Genomic DNA, 15835 nt, shown 5'->3' with positions numbered 1-15835 from the left:
TGAACATGGACAAAACCTATTCTGAATAGTGGCTTCGAGAGTACCCTGACCTACCTCATCAAACCAGGAGCACAAACTACCAAATTCACTGCAGGCACCACAAAAACAAATATTGTCTGGAGTAGATTCTCGACCCGAGATGCTCTCTGCCAGGAGCAATCCTCTGCCATTAAACTGGAATGGAAAATCCTACTGGTTTACAAAATGTTCTGAGTACCCTGTAGTTTGGCAGGTTTTCGCCCTGGTACCCCTCCTCTCCTTCTCATCCCGCCTACCTGGTTGGTCGTGTTTTCTTGCTTCTCTATCGGGTACCCTCTGCCAGTGTTCTGAAGTAATCCGGGCACACTAACATGGCACAATATAATTTTTACGTTTGAAAGTACATGCATAGTACTTTACACTTTTACAAACATGATGTAGAATTGTCTATCAAATTATTGTTCTGCTGATCTGGTTTCAATGCTAAAATAGCTTAAAATGTTAAATCCACTAATGTTCTTTGAAGTCTGAATCGCAGAATACCACTTTACTAAATCAACTTAAGCGGTAAAAAAATGCACTCCGTTTTACAGTAGCACGCTTAGCCATCACTCATTAAATTATTTAAGTTAAAGATGCATTATATAGGAACGACTTTTTTGTGTTGCTTCTTCACTTAAGTATGCTTTTTTTTAAATACTTTAGTCGCCACTCAAAATGCAAGCCAGACCTATTAGCTTTGCCCATGTTTAATTGGTTATAGACTGCATTATTTGAAGAAAACACCTGCAAGGTGTGGAGAATAGTACAGTGTCCTTAATACTATTTGGAAAAGTCAAACGCCTGGAGAAGAAAGATACTAGGGGGGTGAGGATATTTGAAAACATCAATTGATTTTATGAAGATGCTCAGCTAGGTGCAAAGTCATTCTGTCCACCCAGTTTAATCAAAGATCATATTGAATTACCCATCTGTTGTGATTAAAATCCCATGTTTTGTAACATGGTTACATTTTGTTAGTATAGAATTAAGAGCTTCGCTTTTAAATTTAGAACCGTTGATCATCCGTGACCAGTTTAGCTGAATCAGAGGAAACAATGACTTTGGGCCTCATTCCGATGTCAGACCACCGGATCACAATTTCAGCAGTCAATGACCGCCGCCTCGGACAGGCGGAGCCCATCGGAGTAGCGATTGGAGCCTAATCCCGACAATGGAGGCAGTTTCTGTGGAGGCACCGCTATAGGGATTAGGATATCCCTTTCCCACATCCTTTACATGGTGGTCCCACTGCCATGTAAAGGCAGACGGAAAGGGACTTTGGGGGCCCGAAGCCGGACACCTGTCCGCTTGGGCCACTGGAATGTGGTCTGGGGGGCACATGTGATGCCCTACCCCAAATATCCGTGCACCATGTGCCAGGCACCACATGGATGTTTGAGATCTGCCTTTTTCCACTGCAGCTTGTGCTGTGGCCCTTTTCTCAGGCTGCAGCACAAGCCACAATGGGTAGGAGCCTGCACGGCGGTCACATTGTAACCGGGCAGGTGGGACCGCAGACATAGAGTAAGTCGGACACCTGAACGAGGCGATGGCAGTCGAACGCTCGTCCGACTGACATCGTAATAAGGTCCTTTGTTTGCTTAGTAGCAGGTGATTCTGACAATGTGTTATATTTGAGCATCAACTGGGAGCTTTTATCAATATAGTGAAAGGGTAGAGTGGATGTGCCCTAGTGGATAAATACTTGTCTATAAAAAGCAGCCAGTCTCATTCGTATTCTTAGTTTCCATGCATCCATTAATGCTTTCTTCCTGTGCACGTCAGATATGGTCTCTGTGCTTCTTTCCTGCCAAAACTAGGACAGACAAGAAACAGTGATTTTATTAAATCTTAAATTATTTTACCTCAGGATGCCTAACTTCGTTTTTTGTTTGCGTGTGCTGCTGAGGAAGGTAATTTAGGAACTTTAATGTACTTCCTCTCATCATAGTTTAATATAGAGCAGTGATACACAACCTGCGGTCCGAGGACCACTGGGGGTCCGCAACGCCTACTTGGGGACCCCTACTGCTTAGAAAATGAAATAATATTAACAGAGTAATAAAGTGTATATAAATTATGAAGGAGAATGCAAAATTGTAAAACGTTCTAGAGATGTGATGGAACTTGGCATTGGAGGCTAAAAATTAACTTGGTATCCACAGATGAATATGTGAGAGAAGTGTAAGCACATCAGAGTATAGGATGAACCATCAGTGACCTCAGTTGAATTTCGAAAAGCTCCAACCTTCCATTAAAAATATATATTGTTTTATATGTGTGAATGAAATAAAATGTTTCATCATTTGTATATTTGTTTGAAGAATACTTGTTTCTGTAGTTTTGGGTATTGTTTCGCGGTTTAAATCAAAAACATTGTTTAGGTCCGGTCACGAGATTCCAGTAATGACTCCTTGGGGGTCCCTGGATTCCATCACTAATTCAGTGAGGGTCCCCAGATTCCAGTATTTACTCATTGGGGGTCCCTGGATTCCGTTACTTATTCAGTGGGGGTCCCCTGATTCCAGTAATGGCTCATTGGGTTCCCTGCATTCCGTTACTTATTCAGAGGGGGTCCCCGGATTCCAATATTGATTCAGAGGGGGTCCCCGGATTCCAGTAATGATCTAGTGGGGCTCCACAGAAGTCAAAAGGTTAAGAACCACTGATTCTTCTCTTCCTTTGTATCACAGTTTCCACCTTCATGTTGTTCCCTTCCCTGAACATCTTTTTTTTACCCTCCAAGTTTATTTTTATGCCATTGTCTTCATGAGCTCCTCATCTCATCTACATTCTGCGCTTCTAAAGCTTTTCTGTTTCACCACCACCCCCCCAGACGCACAAATCGACAACCTGAGCTTTATCACCAACAACAATAATCAGTGGTTGAGCTCTGTGGTTTTGGTAACTAATGTCTTGCTTTTGGTACAACCTCAGTCTTCCATGTCGCACTTGATAACATAAGACCCACCTTTTCCAAGGAGCGCTCCATCAGTTCACGGATGCCTCGCCTCCATCTGGTGAGCCCACCACCTATTTCCCAACCTACCCCTTCGTGCTGACAGTTGTCCATCCTTTGCACGCTGCCTCCACCTTCAGGGCTCATAGGCAGTCGCATGTACTCCATTCTGTTACTTCCCAGCGCGGTTACTTTAGATCATACGTATTGTCGGCCATTGCTGTATTGTGTGTGATGTGAAATCTATGTATACATGTGTTTTTTCCGTAAAGATAGGAAGGCTATTTTAATGGAGTGCACAGCTCTCTGTTTCAAGTTAAGGCAGCGCTTGGAATGTACTGTAGCGCCTCCCTGGCTGGGATTCCCAGAATGTAGTTCCTCCTCAGTGCAGTGCTTCCTAAAAAAAAAACAGTCTCCCTGTTTTGTGCCCATTTTGTTTTCACAGCCTTTGATTTTTTTTCTCCCTCTTATTTAGATTATTCTCCAGCTTTTTTCTCCATTGTGCTGCATCTGTTGATGCGATTCCCAACTTCTACTTCCAGTTCATGTCCTAATTCCATATACCTGTTGAAGGGAGGGGGACTCACCCACGCCAGGCTGGCTGCTGTAAATTAGATGCATATAAGATGCATATAAGAGATTTCTAAGTTGCCAGCTCTGCACCCATGTCACCTGGGCCTAAAGGTGGCTAGCTTCTGAACTGCTACCTCATTAAGATTTTTAAATCCAACCGAGAAAGCTCTTACCAGCCTCTCAGGTCTGGTCCATTATCAAGGTGCAGAGTGCTGGGTGACACAGAACCTCTGTTGCAATATTAGCGCGTGTCTGATTCTTGGTGTCCAGTGTTAGAATCTTCCTCAAAATAATACTTCATATTTTCGTGTCATTTTGTTACTGTGGCAACAAAACTATGCAGTTCGACTCCCACAACCGCATATCTAGGTCTCAAAGTCTTCTGGCAGGTTTTTGATGAAAGAACCAGCTACGATTAATACATTTAATGTACATGCTTTGCCAAATAATCGGTGGTCTTTTCTGCTAATTTCTAATGTGCAAATAATGAGGTTATGGCCCATCTAGGCCATTTGTCTAATTTCTCCGCATTAGCCGGTTCGGATTTGCAGGCTCCAGAGCACACGCTCTCCGCGGGTGCTCGGAGCGCTGCGTGCCAGCGCCTTCCTAATCCGGCGCTGCCACGTTTTAAGAACACATGAGCCCTACAGCGAAATGTAAGATAACAAATTCAGCTCAGAGAAAAAGGTGAAAATTGACTTGGAGGTGATGATAGAGTGGTGAGAAGTTCTGAGCTCTGGAAATTTTCCCTGGTGTTGTCATCCTTGAATTTCATCTTAATTTGAGCGGATGTGAAGAGAGTTAATGCCGAGCGCCGAATCTCATGCATTTCTTTTGATGCAGAGGTATTTGAATTTGTGAAGTTTCTTTACTGTTAATATTCTGAACGCTGTCCAGGTGAGATCCATCGCAGAAGGTGAAACATCAGCTGTAGCAGTGTTATGTCTATAGTCGCTGCACAATTATTTGTGCTGATATTTCGAACAGCTAATATTAAATTATATCAGGTGCCTAGCCATTAGTGTTCTGTTACTTTAACAGAGGCGACGTAGTCAAATGAGAAGAGGATTTGCTATCTTAATATTTCACAGGTTTAGAGAGCTGTGGAGAAGAGAAATAGCTATTTCAATTTTTCGATCCTCACTGTGGTACATTGATTTAATTGTTGCATTTTATACCTGGCAGGGGCATCCGCTCTGTCCATTTGTGTAGCTGCTCTTAATGCCACAGATCCAGTTGTGTCTCCAGTTGTTCTAGTTTGCTTAATTTTTAACATATATTTGCCAAAAGAGCAGTTGTGTACCGGTTGGATCGGAGGAGGCATTTGCTTTTATCTGCACCTGAACTTGGATATTATGGATTCAGTAGGGCTGCCAGAAATTTACCATGTCCCCAGTCTGCGGGTTTCCTTCTTATAAATCATTGTTACCCAACTCTTTAGTGCTGAAAGTCCTCTCACTCCTAGGGACTTTATGACCCACCTCTGTACTCCTATAGGTTTTCTGGCACCTTATGCCCCTGTTAAAATAACCAATAACTCTGTGTCATCACAGATACAGTTTCCAATCCTTGGATTTCATGTGACCACTTAATGCATTCTGGGGGCTGTAGTCTTTATTTTCTTCTATTGTACTAATTCGACAAGCATACCTGATAGTAATCATTTTTAGGCTAAAAGCCCCGGACTGCAACTTAAGTCTGTAATGACATGGGCATTACGTGGTCACCCTACCCCAAAGCTTCAGTTCCTTTGAGCACAATGGATTTGCTCTGCAGGTTTTTGTTGCTCCCAGAAGGAGAAGGCCACCTTTATTGGACTGACAATACACAGGTCTTCAGGTAAGGGTGTTTGGGAGTCAAAAGTTCTGATTATTTAGTAAAAGAAAATATTCATGGTTGTTATGTACATTGTTATCCGTTGTTCCTTTTTCGCTGATAATTCACATAAATAGAAGGATGTAGCCTTCACCTTAAAGTTTTTCTTCAAATTCATCAGCAAGAAGACTGCAGCACTTTCTTGTAAGCAGATCCCTGTTGATATCACAGACCTGAACATATTAGTGCACTCCTGTCTATGCATCTCCCCATGTCTGTGTTTTTTTTTTTAGAAGTATTTGCTCGATTATTAAAACTGGGGGGGGCTCTAAGGGGCATAGACTATGTAATTAAGGGCGTTTCTTAAAATACATCAGCTATAATCTCTGCTTTGCCTAGAATACCGCTCGACTGGTATTTTGCTTTTTTCCGTCATTGTATCCAGATATATAATACAACAAGTAACATTATACCTACAACAAGGCAGGAATATTGGCTTTGTCAATGGTTATTAGTTGCATAAGATAAATAAGCAATAACTATGGCGTAGTTTAATATAATATTGAAAATGCTTCAGTCTTGAAATGGTGAGACTGTAAAAGAACTATTATGAGTCTCTTTGATGTTACATCAAAGGCAGTGAAGGGTGTCACTGCTGCAGGGTTCAGATTTTTTTTCACCCTGAAGATGAGGGCAAAAATGGCGAGTCCGATAGAGACCCGTCTCAGCACTCGCTTTTTAGAACTGCCGGTGCTGAGCACTGGCAGGACATAGCCCACTTAATGCCCTGGCTGTAGATCCATCGGGCGTATGCCTCCACCCATAATTGAACGTGGTAACTACCATCTTACTAGGCCACGGAAGACTGATTGATGGTTGAAGGCAGTATTTCTTTTTACCTGTTTCTGTGATAGGGATGAAGCCTACTGGCCCTGCATGTAAAGTATGTATTGTGCCCACCAAAACTGTAGAAAGTCACTCCTCCCGCCAACTCGCTGCGAGGGCATGTTGTGGTTTCGTATATTGCATATGTTATGTGACTAGGAGACCCTGTGCAGGACGACTGGTGTCCTATGACAGGGCACTGTAAATACGATATCTAATGAACGCTCCTCTTCAGATTGCTTTCATCCTGTTGGATGTAACGACTGCATCTAGCTGGTCCTGGGGCCTGCCCTTCATAGACGCAGTAGCTGTCTGGACCAACACCTGCCAGATCTCTTGATCTGTCCAGCATCATTACCCAAGTTGGAACTACCCCCTTGTTTGAATCTAGCAATAACAAATCTCTGCTTAGGGTGGCTGAGATGTCTTTCTGTCTCCCCTGTACACCTCTTTGACCACTTGGTACTGGTCTCTCCCTCCACTGCAGAAGCCTGGGAAGAAATCCTTTAAAGGTAAATTCTGATCTGCTTGGATGGAAATCTTGGTTATAAAGGTTGCAGACCTTTGGAGTGGGCCATGGCTTCCCGCTGGTGGCCTCACTACATATCAGGTACTAGTGAAGTAAGCTGTTAACTATTGGTAACTGAGTAGGTAGCCATGGCTTAAAAGAAGCCCCTCACACTGTAGTAAAAGAACATGGTATACTGTGCTGCTTGATGTTGTGATCTTTACCATGTGGATCAGAACAGTCAAGCTCTGAAAGAGCATATCGCCATATACGTCCTTCCCTGAAATAAGTGTTGGCAGAGCGAAAGATTAGAAGGTTTCACATAGTTCTCAACCTGTCACTGGTGATGAGGGGCCTGTCGCATGCTACCATTGCTCTTCCATGAAAGCACTTTGATGTGCATGTGACAAGACATGGGCTTCATAAGAGGAGGGGAGGAGGTGCGCCATTTACCTGCTTTTCTTTAACTGAAAAATGAGGGCCACCTCCGGCTCAACAGTACGCTTTTAAAAGGGGGACAACATTGCCCCTTCCAACGTATTGAATTGTATGTTTTATGCCATCCTTTGCCGATTTGAATTTTTTCAGCAAGGAAGAGGATTCGGCTGCACTCTTTTCTGGCCCCAATATGTATGTGTGTCTCTTCGAATTGTTAATATTGGGAGGTGGCATGTCATCTATTCAATGCTGTATCTATTTTACCACATATCAGCAACGGCTGCCCGGGCCAGATTTTGTTTTTTTAATTCATAGCATAATATCGTCTTTGCTAGTTTTCTTTAAGTTAGTTTGTATGTTTCGCTATGTACCTGGAGTGTTGTGTGTTCACGTAGCATTTGCTTATACAGCCGAGCATGGCATCTGCACTGGAACTTGAAGAGTAGGTTCGAAGAGTGGAGAATTTAGGGATTAATACTGTTTTGGTCAGAATTATTTTACTTCAATTTCTATAGCTTCTGCTGAAGGCTATACCAGTTGTTAAAGGCACTGATCCGAGTTATAGGCCCAAGACGCAGCCCTGTCCTGAGCTCTGTTTCCTATAACCATGTCATCCATTGTTGAGATTCCCTTTGCTGTTCCTGTTCACCCTCCTCCTCACATTTCAGATTAGCATATTGTTGGAGGAGGCCTGCAGTTACCATCTCCCTGCCATACTGTTGGCAGCATGAGCTTCCTGTTCTCTTCCAGAAATGTTTCTCAAGTCATCAAAGACAGAATTATTGCCACCAGTAAACAGAGTCCGAAAAAACGAAATGAGCGAATTACTTTGTAGGATTTCATCAAAAAAAGCATGCATTAGCAAAATCATCTATTCGGCAGGTGTCGCAAAAATCTACCTTCTCCGTTGAATGTTTGATAAACAGTGGACAGCTGCACATATGACTTCTGTTGCTACTTTATGAACCAGCTAATGAAAATAAGACTTACATTTACAAGTAGGATTATGCCATAGGAAACAATCTTCCTCAAAGAAAGCTAGCTTTTGTAACCTGTTACTGGAGGGGCACCCAGGTCTAACTATTAGGCCTGCCCTTGAACACTGTATGATATGATATGAAATGATAGAAGGGATTTATAAAGCGCTCGTACACCGACGGTTTCATGGCGCTAGGGTAAGGAGCATAGCAGATGAGAGGGGGCTGGGAGTTATTGGTCATAAGCCTGGGAAAACAGCAAAGTTTTGAGAGATCTCCTGAACACGGGGTAAGACACCGTTTGACGTAACGTCGAGGGAAGGGAGTTCCAGAAATGGGGGGCGATTGACGCAAATCTCAAACACCCGAGTTTCTTGCGCTTGAAGGCAGGGGGATTCAGCAGATTAGCGTTGGCCGAGTGGAGGGTCCCGTGGGGGATGTAACGCTGTATTCTATCTGTGATGAAGATTGGTCCGTGAGAGGAAAGAGCTCTGTGGGTTAGGCAGCCGATCTTAAAGAGGCAGCGCTGTGCCACGGGGAGCCAATGGAGCTCCTAAGGAGTGATTTAGGCAGGCCATGGACCAGTCTGGCTGCCTGGTTCTGGACCAGCTGAAGCCTCTGGAGCTGGTAGGCCGGAATCCCAGCATACAGAGAGTTGGAGTAGTCAATACGTGACATTATTAAGGCCAATGTGACCTGAACCAAGGCTTCAGGGGAGAGAAATTTACTAATCTTTCGAATCCTGCGCAAGTGAAAGAAGCAGGAGGATATCACGGAGTTAATTTGAGCCTTAAGGGTAAGGTCACTACTGATGTAGACACCAAGACTTTTGACTGCTTCGGCAGGGGTAGGTGAGGGACCAAGGGTGAGTGGCCAAAAGTTGGGGTTCCAAGGATTAGATGTGGACCTGGTGAGAACTAGCTCCGTCTTGTCTGGGTTTAATTTAAGTTAATTTGTATTCATCCATGATTGAATGAAGGTTAGAGTGGACTGAAAGGATTCAATTGCAGGGGGAGAGGTGTCGATGGTAAAAACAAGCTGGATGTCATCAGCGTAGTTAAAGATAGCTACATTCCTCTTTCGCAGGTCTGATATTAGTGGACGGATGTAAAGATTGAATAAAAGCGGGGAGAGGGAGGAGCCCTGAGGGACCCCACAGGTGAGTTATTTTCCTTTGGACGTAAAGTCAGATAGACGAACAGCTTGGTGACGATTACAAAGAAAGGAGGATATCTATTTGAGAGGGGTACCCTGAATGCCGGCGCTTTCGACACGTTCGACCAAAGGTTTGTGGTCGACAGTGTCAAAAGCAGCCGACAGATCCAGGAGGACAAGAGCCTGCGAGATGTTATGATCCGCGCCTAATCTCAGCTCGTCGTGGACGGCTAATAAGATGGATTCTGTGGAATGCTCAGGTCTAAAACCTGCCTGGTGAGAATCCAGGTAGTGTGAGTTTTCCACGAAGGTGCTGAGGCAACTTGTGACATACGCCTCCAAGATCTTAGCAAGGAACGGTAGAAGTGAAATCGGCCGAAAATTACTGGGCACGGAGGTATCTGCTCCTGGTTTTTTCAGAATGGGTCGTACTTCTGCCACCTTGAAGCAATCGGGAACAATGCCTGACGACAGTGAGTTATTAAGGAGAGACAGGGGGATTTCAGGGAACTGATGAAAAATATCACGAGCGATATGAGGGGGGCAGCTATCCGTGGGGGAACCAGAACGAACTTTATTGAGGAGGGAGAAAAAAGTGTCTTGTGTGATAGGGGGGAATGAGTCAAATGAAGATGCGTTATGATATATCTCAGCAGGTATCGGGGGGGGGCGTTGTAGCCTTGGGAATACTAGCTTTAATCGTGACGATTTTATCAAAGAAATAAGTGTTAAGGGAGTCGCAGAGCTGTTGGGATGGGGCTAGTTTGGGGGTAATCCTATCAGGCTTAGCCAACTCATCCACAATAGAGAATATTTCTTTAGCTTTGTTATCAGCGCTGAGACCCTTTAGTGAAAAATATTCAGATTTTGCTTTCAGGATGGCGGCCTTATTTTGGTAAAGAGCCGTTACATATGAGGATTTCAATATGGGACAGTAATTCTGTCTCCACTTTCGCTCTGCTTGACGCAGGGACAGTTTCATTTGTTTCAGATTGGGAGTGAACCAGCATTGGGCATCATGAGGTATTTTCTGAATCACATTCTTAAGTGGGGCAAATTTGTCTCTGCCAGAGGCCAGCCAGGTATTAAGGTTCTCGGCTTGGGCGTGAGGAGATAGATGGGAATCGGGGAAGGGGGAACTAGAGGGTTTGGAAGTGGATAGAAAGGACCCTTACCTTTTGGCCTTTAATGCTCTGCTTATGGTTAACTTGGCTAAAGTCAAAATTAGGATTTTTCTTCTTATAAAAAGTAGTTTCTTTTGACGTGCTAGGGCTTTGCTCACAGCAACCCAGGGCTGCAATAACAGCCCTGAAGTTATGCTTGTAAACCACCAACGTGAGTGGCTTTAAATTTACACTGGAATCCACATGTGACATTTTGCTTCCAAAGTTCAATTTGCCTTTAGGGGCTAGCCAATCTTCCAACAGTGTTTAGTGTCAGAGCACATACACTCGGAATTAGTGAGCAGTTCCCCAGTGCCCAGATCCAAAATGTGCCTGCACAGCTGGTCCCATATTCTGGTCAGACAACATAGAAAGTCAAATTTCCAAGCAATAGGTGTGACCGATCCCCAACTTCATGACTAAGAGCATAGTTTGTCCGAGTGAGGAGCCTTGTCAAGTACACCTCATTATATGGGAACCAAATGAGCAGCTGGGCACCAGTAGGAAACTGAGGATCCCATTCTTGTTGGTTCCCAAAGCCATACAATGTGTGTCCAATAGCACAAGGCCAGTGAGTGCTGAAAATGCTTGGAGGACATGCACTCAAGGCAAAGGCACTATGTGCTGCTCTTAATGATCTTGACCAAGACGGAAATTCATCAATAACTGATTTACATAGAAAACCTTGAATTTCAGGGGTGTGGCATGCTCTGCCTCATACATTGCGACATGCAGCATACACTATTAAATCTACTTCTCTCTCACTATTTTTTCCTTATGTTACCTTTATATTTGTTATGCACTTTTATTTGCCCCATTATATTTGTTCTGCGCCAGAATTCCATACAGCCTAATACAGGTTAAACTTGATTGGCATAGACACCACCAGCCTAATATTCATGCCACTACTCCCTCATTTATAGGTTTGTGATTCTTGCTATGCTTATGGTGTTTAATCACTTAAGTACAACTATAGTTTGCTAAAGCTTCAAGGTACTTTACAAAGGTGAGAGAGTAAGATATGTAACAGGAGAGGGAGAGAAATCAGAGAGAGTAAACTAATAATCCAGTGCATTTACCCAAAGCAGCCATTTGACTTCTAAAGGGGTAGAGCTTCATTGGTTTGTTAGGGTGTTCTAGGTGGCTGGGTCTCTAGCCTCAAATCTTTGGCTGCAAACAGAGGTGATACCGCACAAGACAGTGTTCAAATAGATATGTTTGTAGTTTGTTTGAGTAGCATAGCAGTGTGGTGAGGAGCCTTCACACCCAACCTTTTGTGGTTGTGCTTATTAACGTAGCCCTTGAAAAGTCTTATGAACTTGATTTGCCAATTTTACTTGACTGGTAGCTTCATGGGTGTTTTGAGAGTTGCTCAGATACAGTCCTCAGAGTATGCATTGGGAACTGGTTGAGCTCTGAAGGCCAGAAAGACCTATAGGTTTAGAACGACTGGAAAAGGGTGCGAGTATGAATAAAAAACATGTGCAATTATGTCTAAGCTACAGAAGCACTTTATGTAATGAGATCAATCATGACCTGCTAAATATAAACTCTTTGCGTTTTCCTTTTTGTCAATGTGGAGAGCCCATATGGTGACTGCTTACCTCCCAAGACATTGTCATTGGAAGGCCACGAACCTCCTCGATATCATGTTCATCCTCTCAAAAGACGCAGTTCTTATGACATTTATAGCCTTAACAACTTTTGCTTCCTGCAGATAATTGTCTATATCTACAGTGACTGCAGTGATATTCTCTTCCAGGAGCGTCACAGCTTACTGCCCTTCAGGAATCAATGTTGCAAGGTATCTGCAAGGTGAACGGGCATAGTTCATGATGTCTGGTAGTCACACATGACTAAGGTGCATTGTGTTGACACTCAACTGTGTGCAGTCCTAGTCTGCTGCCAATGTATCTTGTATCAGTACTAGTTCCAGTTGGCATGAACTGGATATTGGTGGTGACAATCAATCTATGTGGTGTGATCCCATGACATACATGTTTGTTTTAAGTTAATCAAGAACAGCATTTCTTATTATTTGAAGCCCATGCCACGAATGAGTGAGTGTGTATGATCAATGACAGTAGGTAGGCATATGGAAATGTATAGATGTGCCCCAAGTGACAGAAGACCCACGTACCTTGCACCTCATGTTGAATACTAAAAGTGCCTTAGCAGACCGACATTCAGACATCCAGTTTCACATTAAGACAGTTTTTATAGAGCCAACTGGCACTTAATCCGAAGGATGTCAGTGCTATTTGCTACAGTAACGTGCACTAGTTCAAGTTATGGACACATAAAACTTGGCAAATGTTCTAGCGTGTGCGTCACTAAATGTGACTTTTGTAGCACAGTTAGACTTGATGGGAGTAGTTGTGTATACAGACCACACTGCTTATGATGCATGCTGGATTCTAAGTGAGGAGATTGTTGCAGTGTCCGATTTGCATGTTGGCACGAAGTCCACGTTAGAATGACCTGCCTCATTATGTTTGTGTTTTTTACAGGAAGTAATAGTGGGGTGCCAACCATAACACAAGCCATCTTGCAGAAATACTAATCCTTGAGAAAGGCCACAACATTGGAGGAGGACGAGGAGGTGGAGCAATGATCCTGCCAGGAGGTCCATTTATGAAGATATAAATGACTCCCTAGAAACTGGCAAAGTGGGTGAGCAAATGAAGGTTCAGAAAACTTTGATAGGGAAGAAGCGTAGGAGGAGAAAAAGGGTTCACATGGGGCCTGCAGACTACAGTTGGGGAGGACAGTGTACCCCTTTTCGTCCACCATATTTACTGTCATCTTACCAGCGTGTGCATCACATTGTTGGAAATAACCTGCTGTTTTCATTGTCCCAGCTGCCTTCCAAATACATCTCACTTCTCCAATTAATGAAGGATTAATGATACTAGCAACATCTGGTGCAAGTTATTGTGGGTATTGTCTCTGGCATTACCAGGTCAATTTCTGATCTTCAGAGGAGACCATTGGGATGATTTGGCACAGCTCTCCACGAAAAGTTGGGCATGCAACCCTCACTGACCTGCAGACGAAGATAACATGCCTTATGCCATCTTAGGACGCAACAGTAGCCCACCTCTCCTCTAATGTGTTTCTTTATCCCACCATCAATCTCTTGTATGCCCCATCCTCCCATCCAATGGAAGAGTCATCGGGGAGCTCTGCTGGCAACCCTGCTTCTGAATATAAAGTGGAGCAGGAGCCTGGTGCGTTATCGAATGCAGGCCAGTTTGGAAAGTCCAGCTCAGATTGAGAAAATTGGATGTGGTCTATGAGAGATTGGGATTTATTTTTTATGCATAATATTGTTGTTTTACACTCACCTTTTTTTTAATTTCCACCCCGCATTTTGAATCCCAAGACTGTGCCTTATGTTAAAAATTTTCCTTTAGTTCAGTTTTCTATTTTTTTGTAGCCAATTCACACCTTTCATCCCTTGCTCATCGTGAATTTCCTCTTTGTCGTTTGTGCGCTGTCACCAATCCCATTATCTCCTTCGAGATATCAATCCTTATTTGAGACTAAGCTCAAATCACATCTTCAATTCACACATCCATGTTGTGAGTGTATAGTGAGTACATGGGCATGTCATTCATATACATTACTACAACACGTGCATTTTCACTATTCAGAAATGTTTATTTTGACTTTGAGTGCTATGGTCAGTAATATCTAATGTGGCAGAAGAAGAGTTGCCAGAGTCCAAAAACCAGAAAAAACAAATAGTTTAACATGTAAACGAACAAGTATGTCTTTTAGCATCCCATTGTTATTAACCTATACAAGTACCCTCGAACAACAAGAATCATAATAACACTCAAATGTCAATAACCTGACGAAAGTAGGAAGTTAAGTATTCAGTTTAAAATAAAACCTGTTTTAGCAAATACACACGATGAATGGTATACCAACAAAGGAATAGGATAAAATGGAATTTGGTAAAGGAATGAATAATGCAATGGAAACCAACACTCTGAAACTTTACACCCTTGTATGTAAATTGTGAATAATTAAATACAATAAACCATAACTATACACCAAACCATAACTATACTTCTTCTTCACCCTGCAGCGTAACTACAAGTAAAGACGATCCATAAACGACAAAGAAGAATCAAGCCTAATCGATCTTGGAAAGCTATTGCAGGCTACGGGCACATATACTACTGCTAAAATGGGAGACCAGAGAGGGGACCAACCCACACCAGAATACAGTAAGTATAACTGGTGAACAGGTAAATGTATACATAGCAAACCAGTGAAATGATTTAAAAAAAAAAAAAGACTACCTTTTTTTTAGGTCACTGTTGTATACAAAACACAATAACAAAATTGTAAGTTAAAAAAAGTTCTGTAAACGTAAGCATTCCAGAGACAGTATACTTACATAAAGACCCTTTCACAACATGTAAATGCAAAATGTAAATGTAAAGAGTTTATAAAGCGCGACAGCTGCCCCAGCAAAGAGGCGTCCCGGCGCTGAACAGCAGGAAAATGGCCACGCACGGAAGGCACAGGAAGGCCTACATAGAGGGGATTTTTTTTTTAAATGGCTATCCTTAATTGAAGGTAGTTAGAGAGCCCCCAAATGTGGGCCGGCAAGGAATTCCAAAGGATGGCAGCTCTGTGCCGAAAGGAACGACTTCCGGCACGAACCCTTCTCATGCGGGGGATCACTACCAGGCATTATCCAATAGAAGGAAGCAATCGTGTGGGGGTGTAGGGTAAAAGTAGGTCGGTCAAGATTTGCGGAGATGCCAATTTCAGGATTTTATAGGCTATACACCATGCCTTAAACTCGATTCGCCTGGCCACAGGCAGCCAGTGGAGACGGCAAAAGGCGCTAGTCAATGAGCTGGTTCTGCGCAGACCGAAGAGGGATCTTGCGGCTGCATTCTGGACTCCCTGTAGCCTTTGTATTTCTGACTTATTGGCTCCCAGATACAATGACCTGGCACAGTCGAGTCTTGACATGATCAGAGCCTGGATAATGATCTTCCTCGTCGGGGTATCAAAGAAGCCCAGAATGGGTTTAAGACCGTGCAACAGACCTAAACAGGTTCCCGCCACCTTTTTGGTTTGAGTCTGAAAATTAAGTGAAGCGTCCATCCAGACCCCCAGGTTCTTCACTGCAGGCTTAGGAACAAGGGCAGTTACTTAGACTCTTTGGCCACCAGATGAGCAACAGAACAGACTCCCTAATCAAGAGTCCCTATCAGGGGTCACTAGACTGGCTATTTAACTCCAGAATAGTACACAATGTCCAGAACAAAATTCTTGCAGCGCACTCCGTTCCCCCAAAATCATATCAGTAGCC

At 43.3% G+C, this 15835-nt stretch overlaps 1 protein-coding gene across 3 annotated transcripts in view; it reads left to right on the top strand.

Annotated features, from left to right (window-relative positions):
* The window catches only part of CMC1 (C-X9-C motif containing 1), a 317771-nt gene that overhangs the window by 54136 nt on the left and 247800 nt on the right, over positions 1-15835 (top strand). Inside the window, exons 2-3 of one of the 3 annotated variants that reach the window (XM_086942117.1) lie at positions 13005-13167; positions 14591-14732. In XM_086942117.1, the coding sequence (XP_086798243.1) occupies positions 14693-14732 (40 nt within the window). In that variant the 5' untranslated portion in view covers positions 13005-13167; positions 14591-14692. The remainder of the gene's footprint in view (positions 1-13004; positions 13168-14590; positions 14733-15835) is intronic. The other 2 variants (XM_086942118.1, XM_086942119.1) reach the window with 2 other exon arrangements.

This window comes from Lissotriton vulgaris, chromosome 10 (assembly GCF_964263255.1).
Source record: "Lissotriton vulgaris chromosome 10, aLisVul1.2, whole genome shotgun sequence".
Classification (NCBI taxonomy): Eukaryota; Metazoa; Chordata; class Amphibia; order Caudata; family Salamandridae; genus Lissotriton; species Lissotriton vulgaris.
The sequence above is the reverse complement of the archived record's forward strand: the minus strand, read 5'-3'. Positions and strand labels throughout refer to the sequence as shown.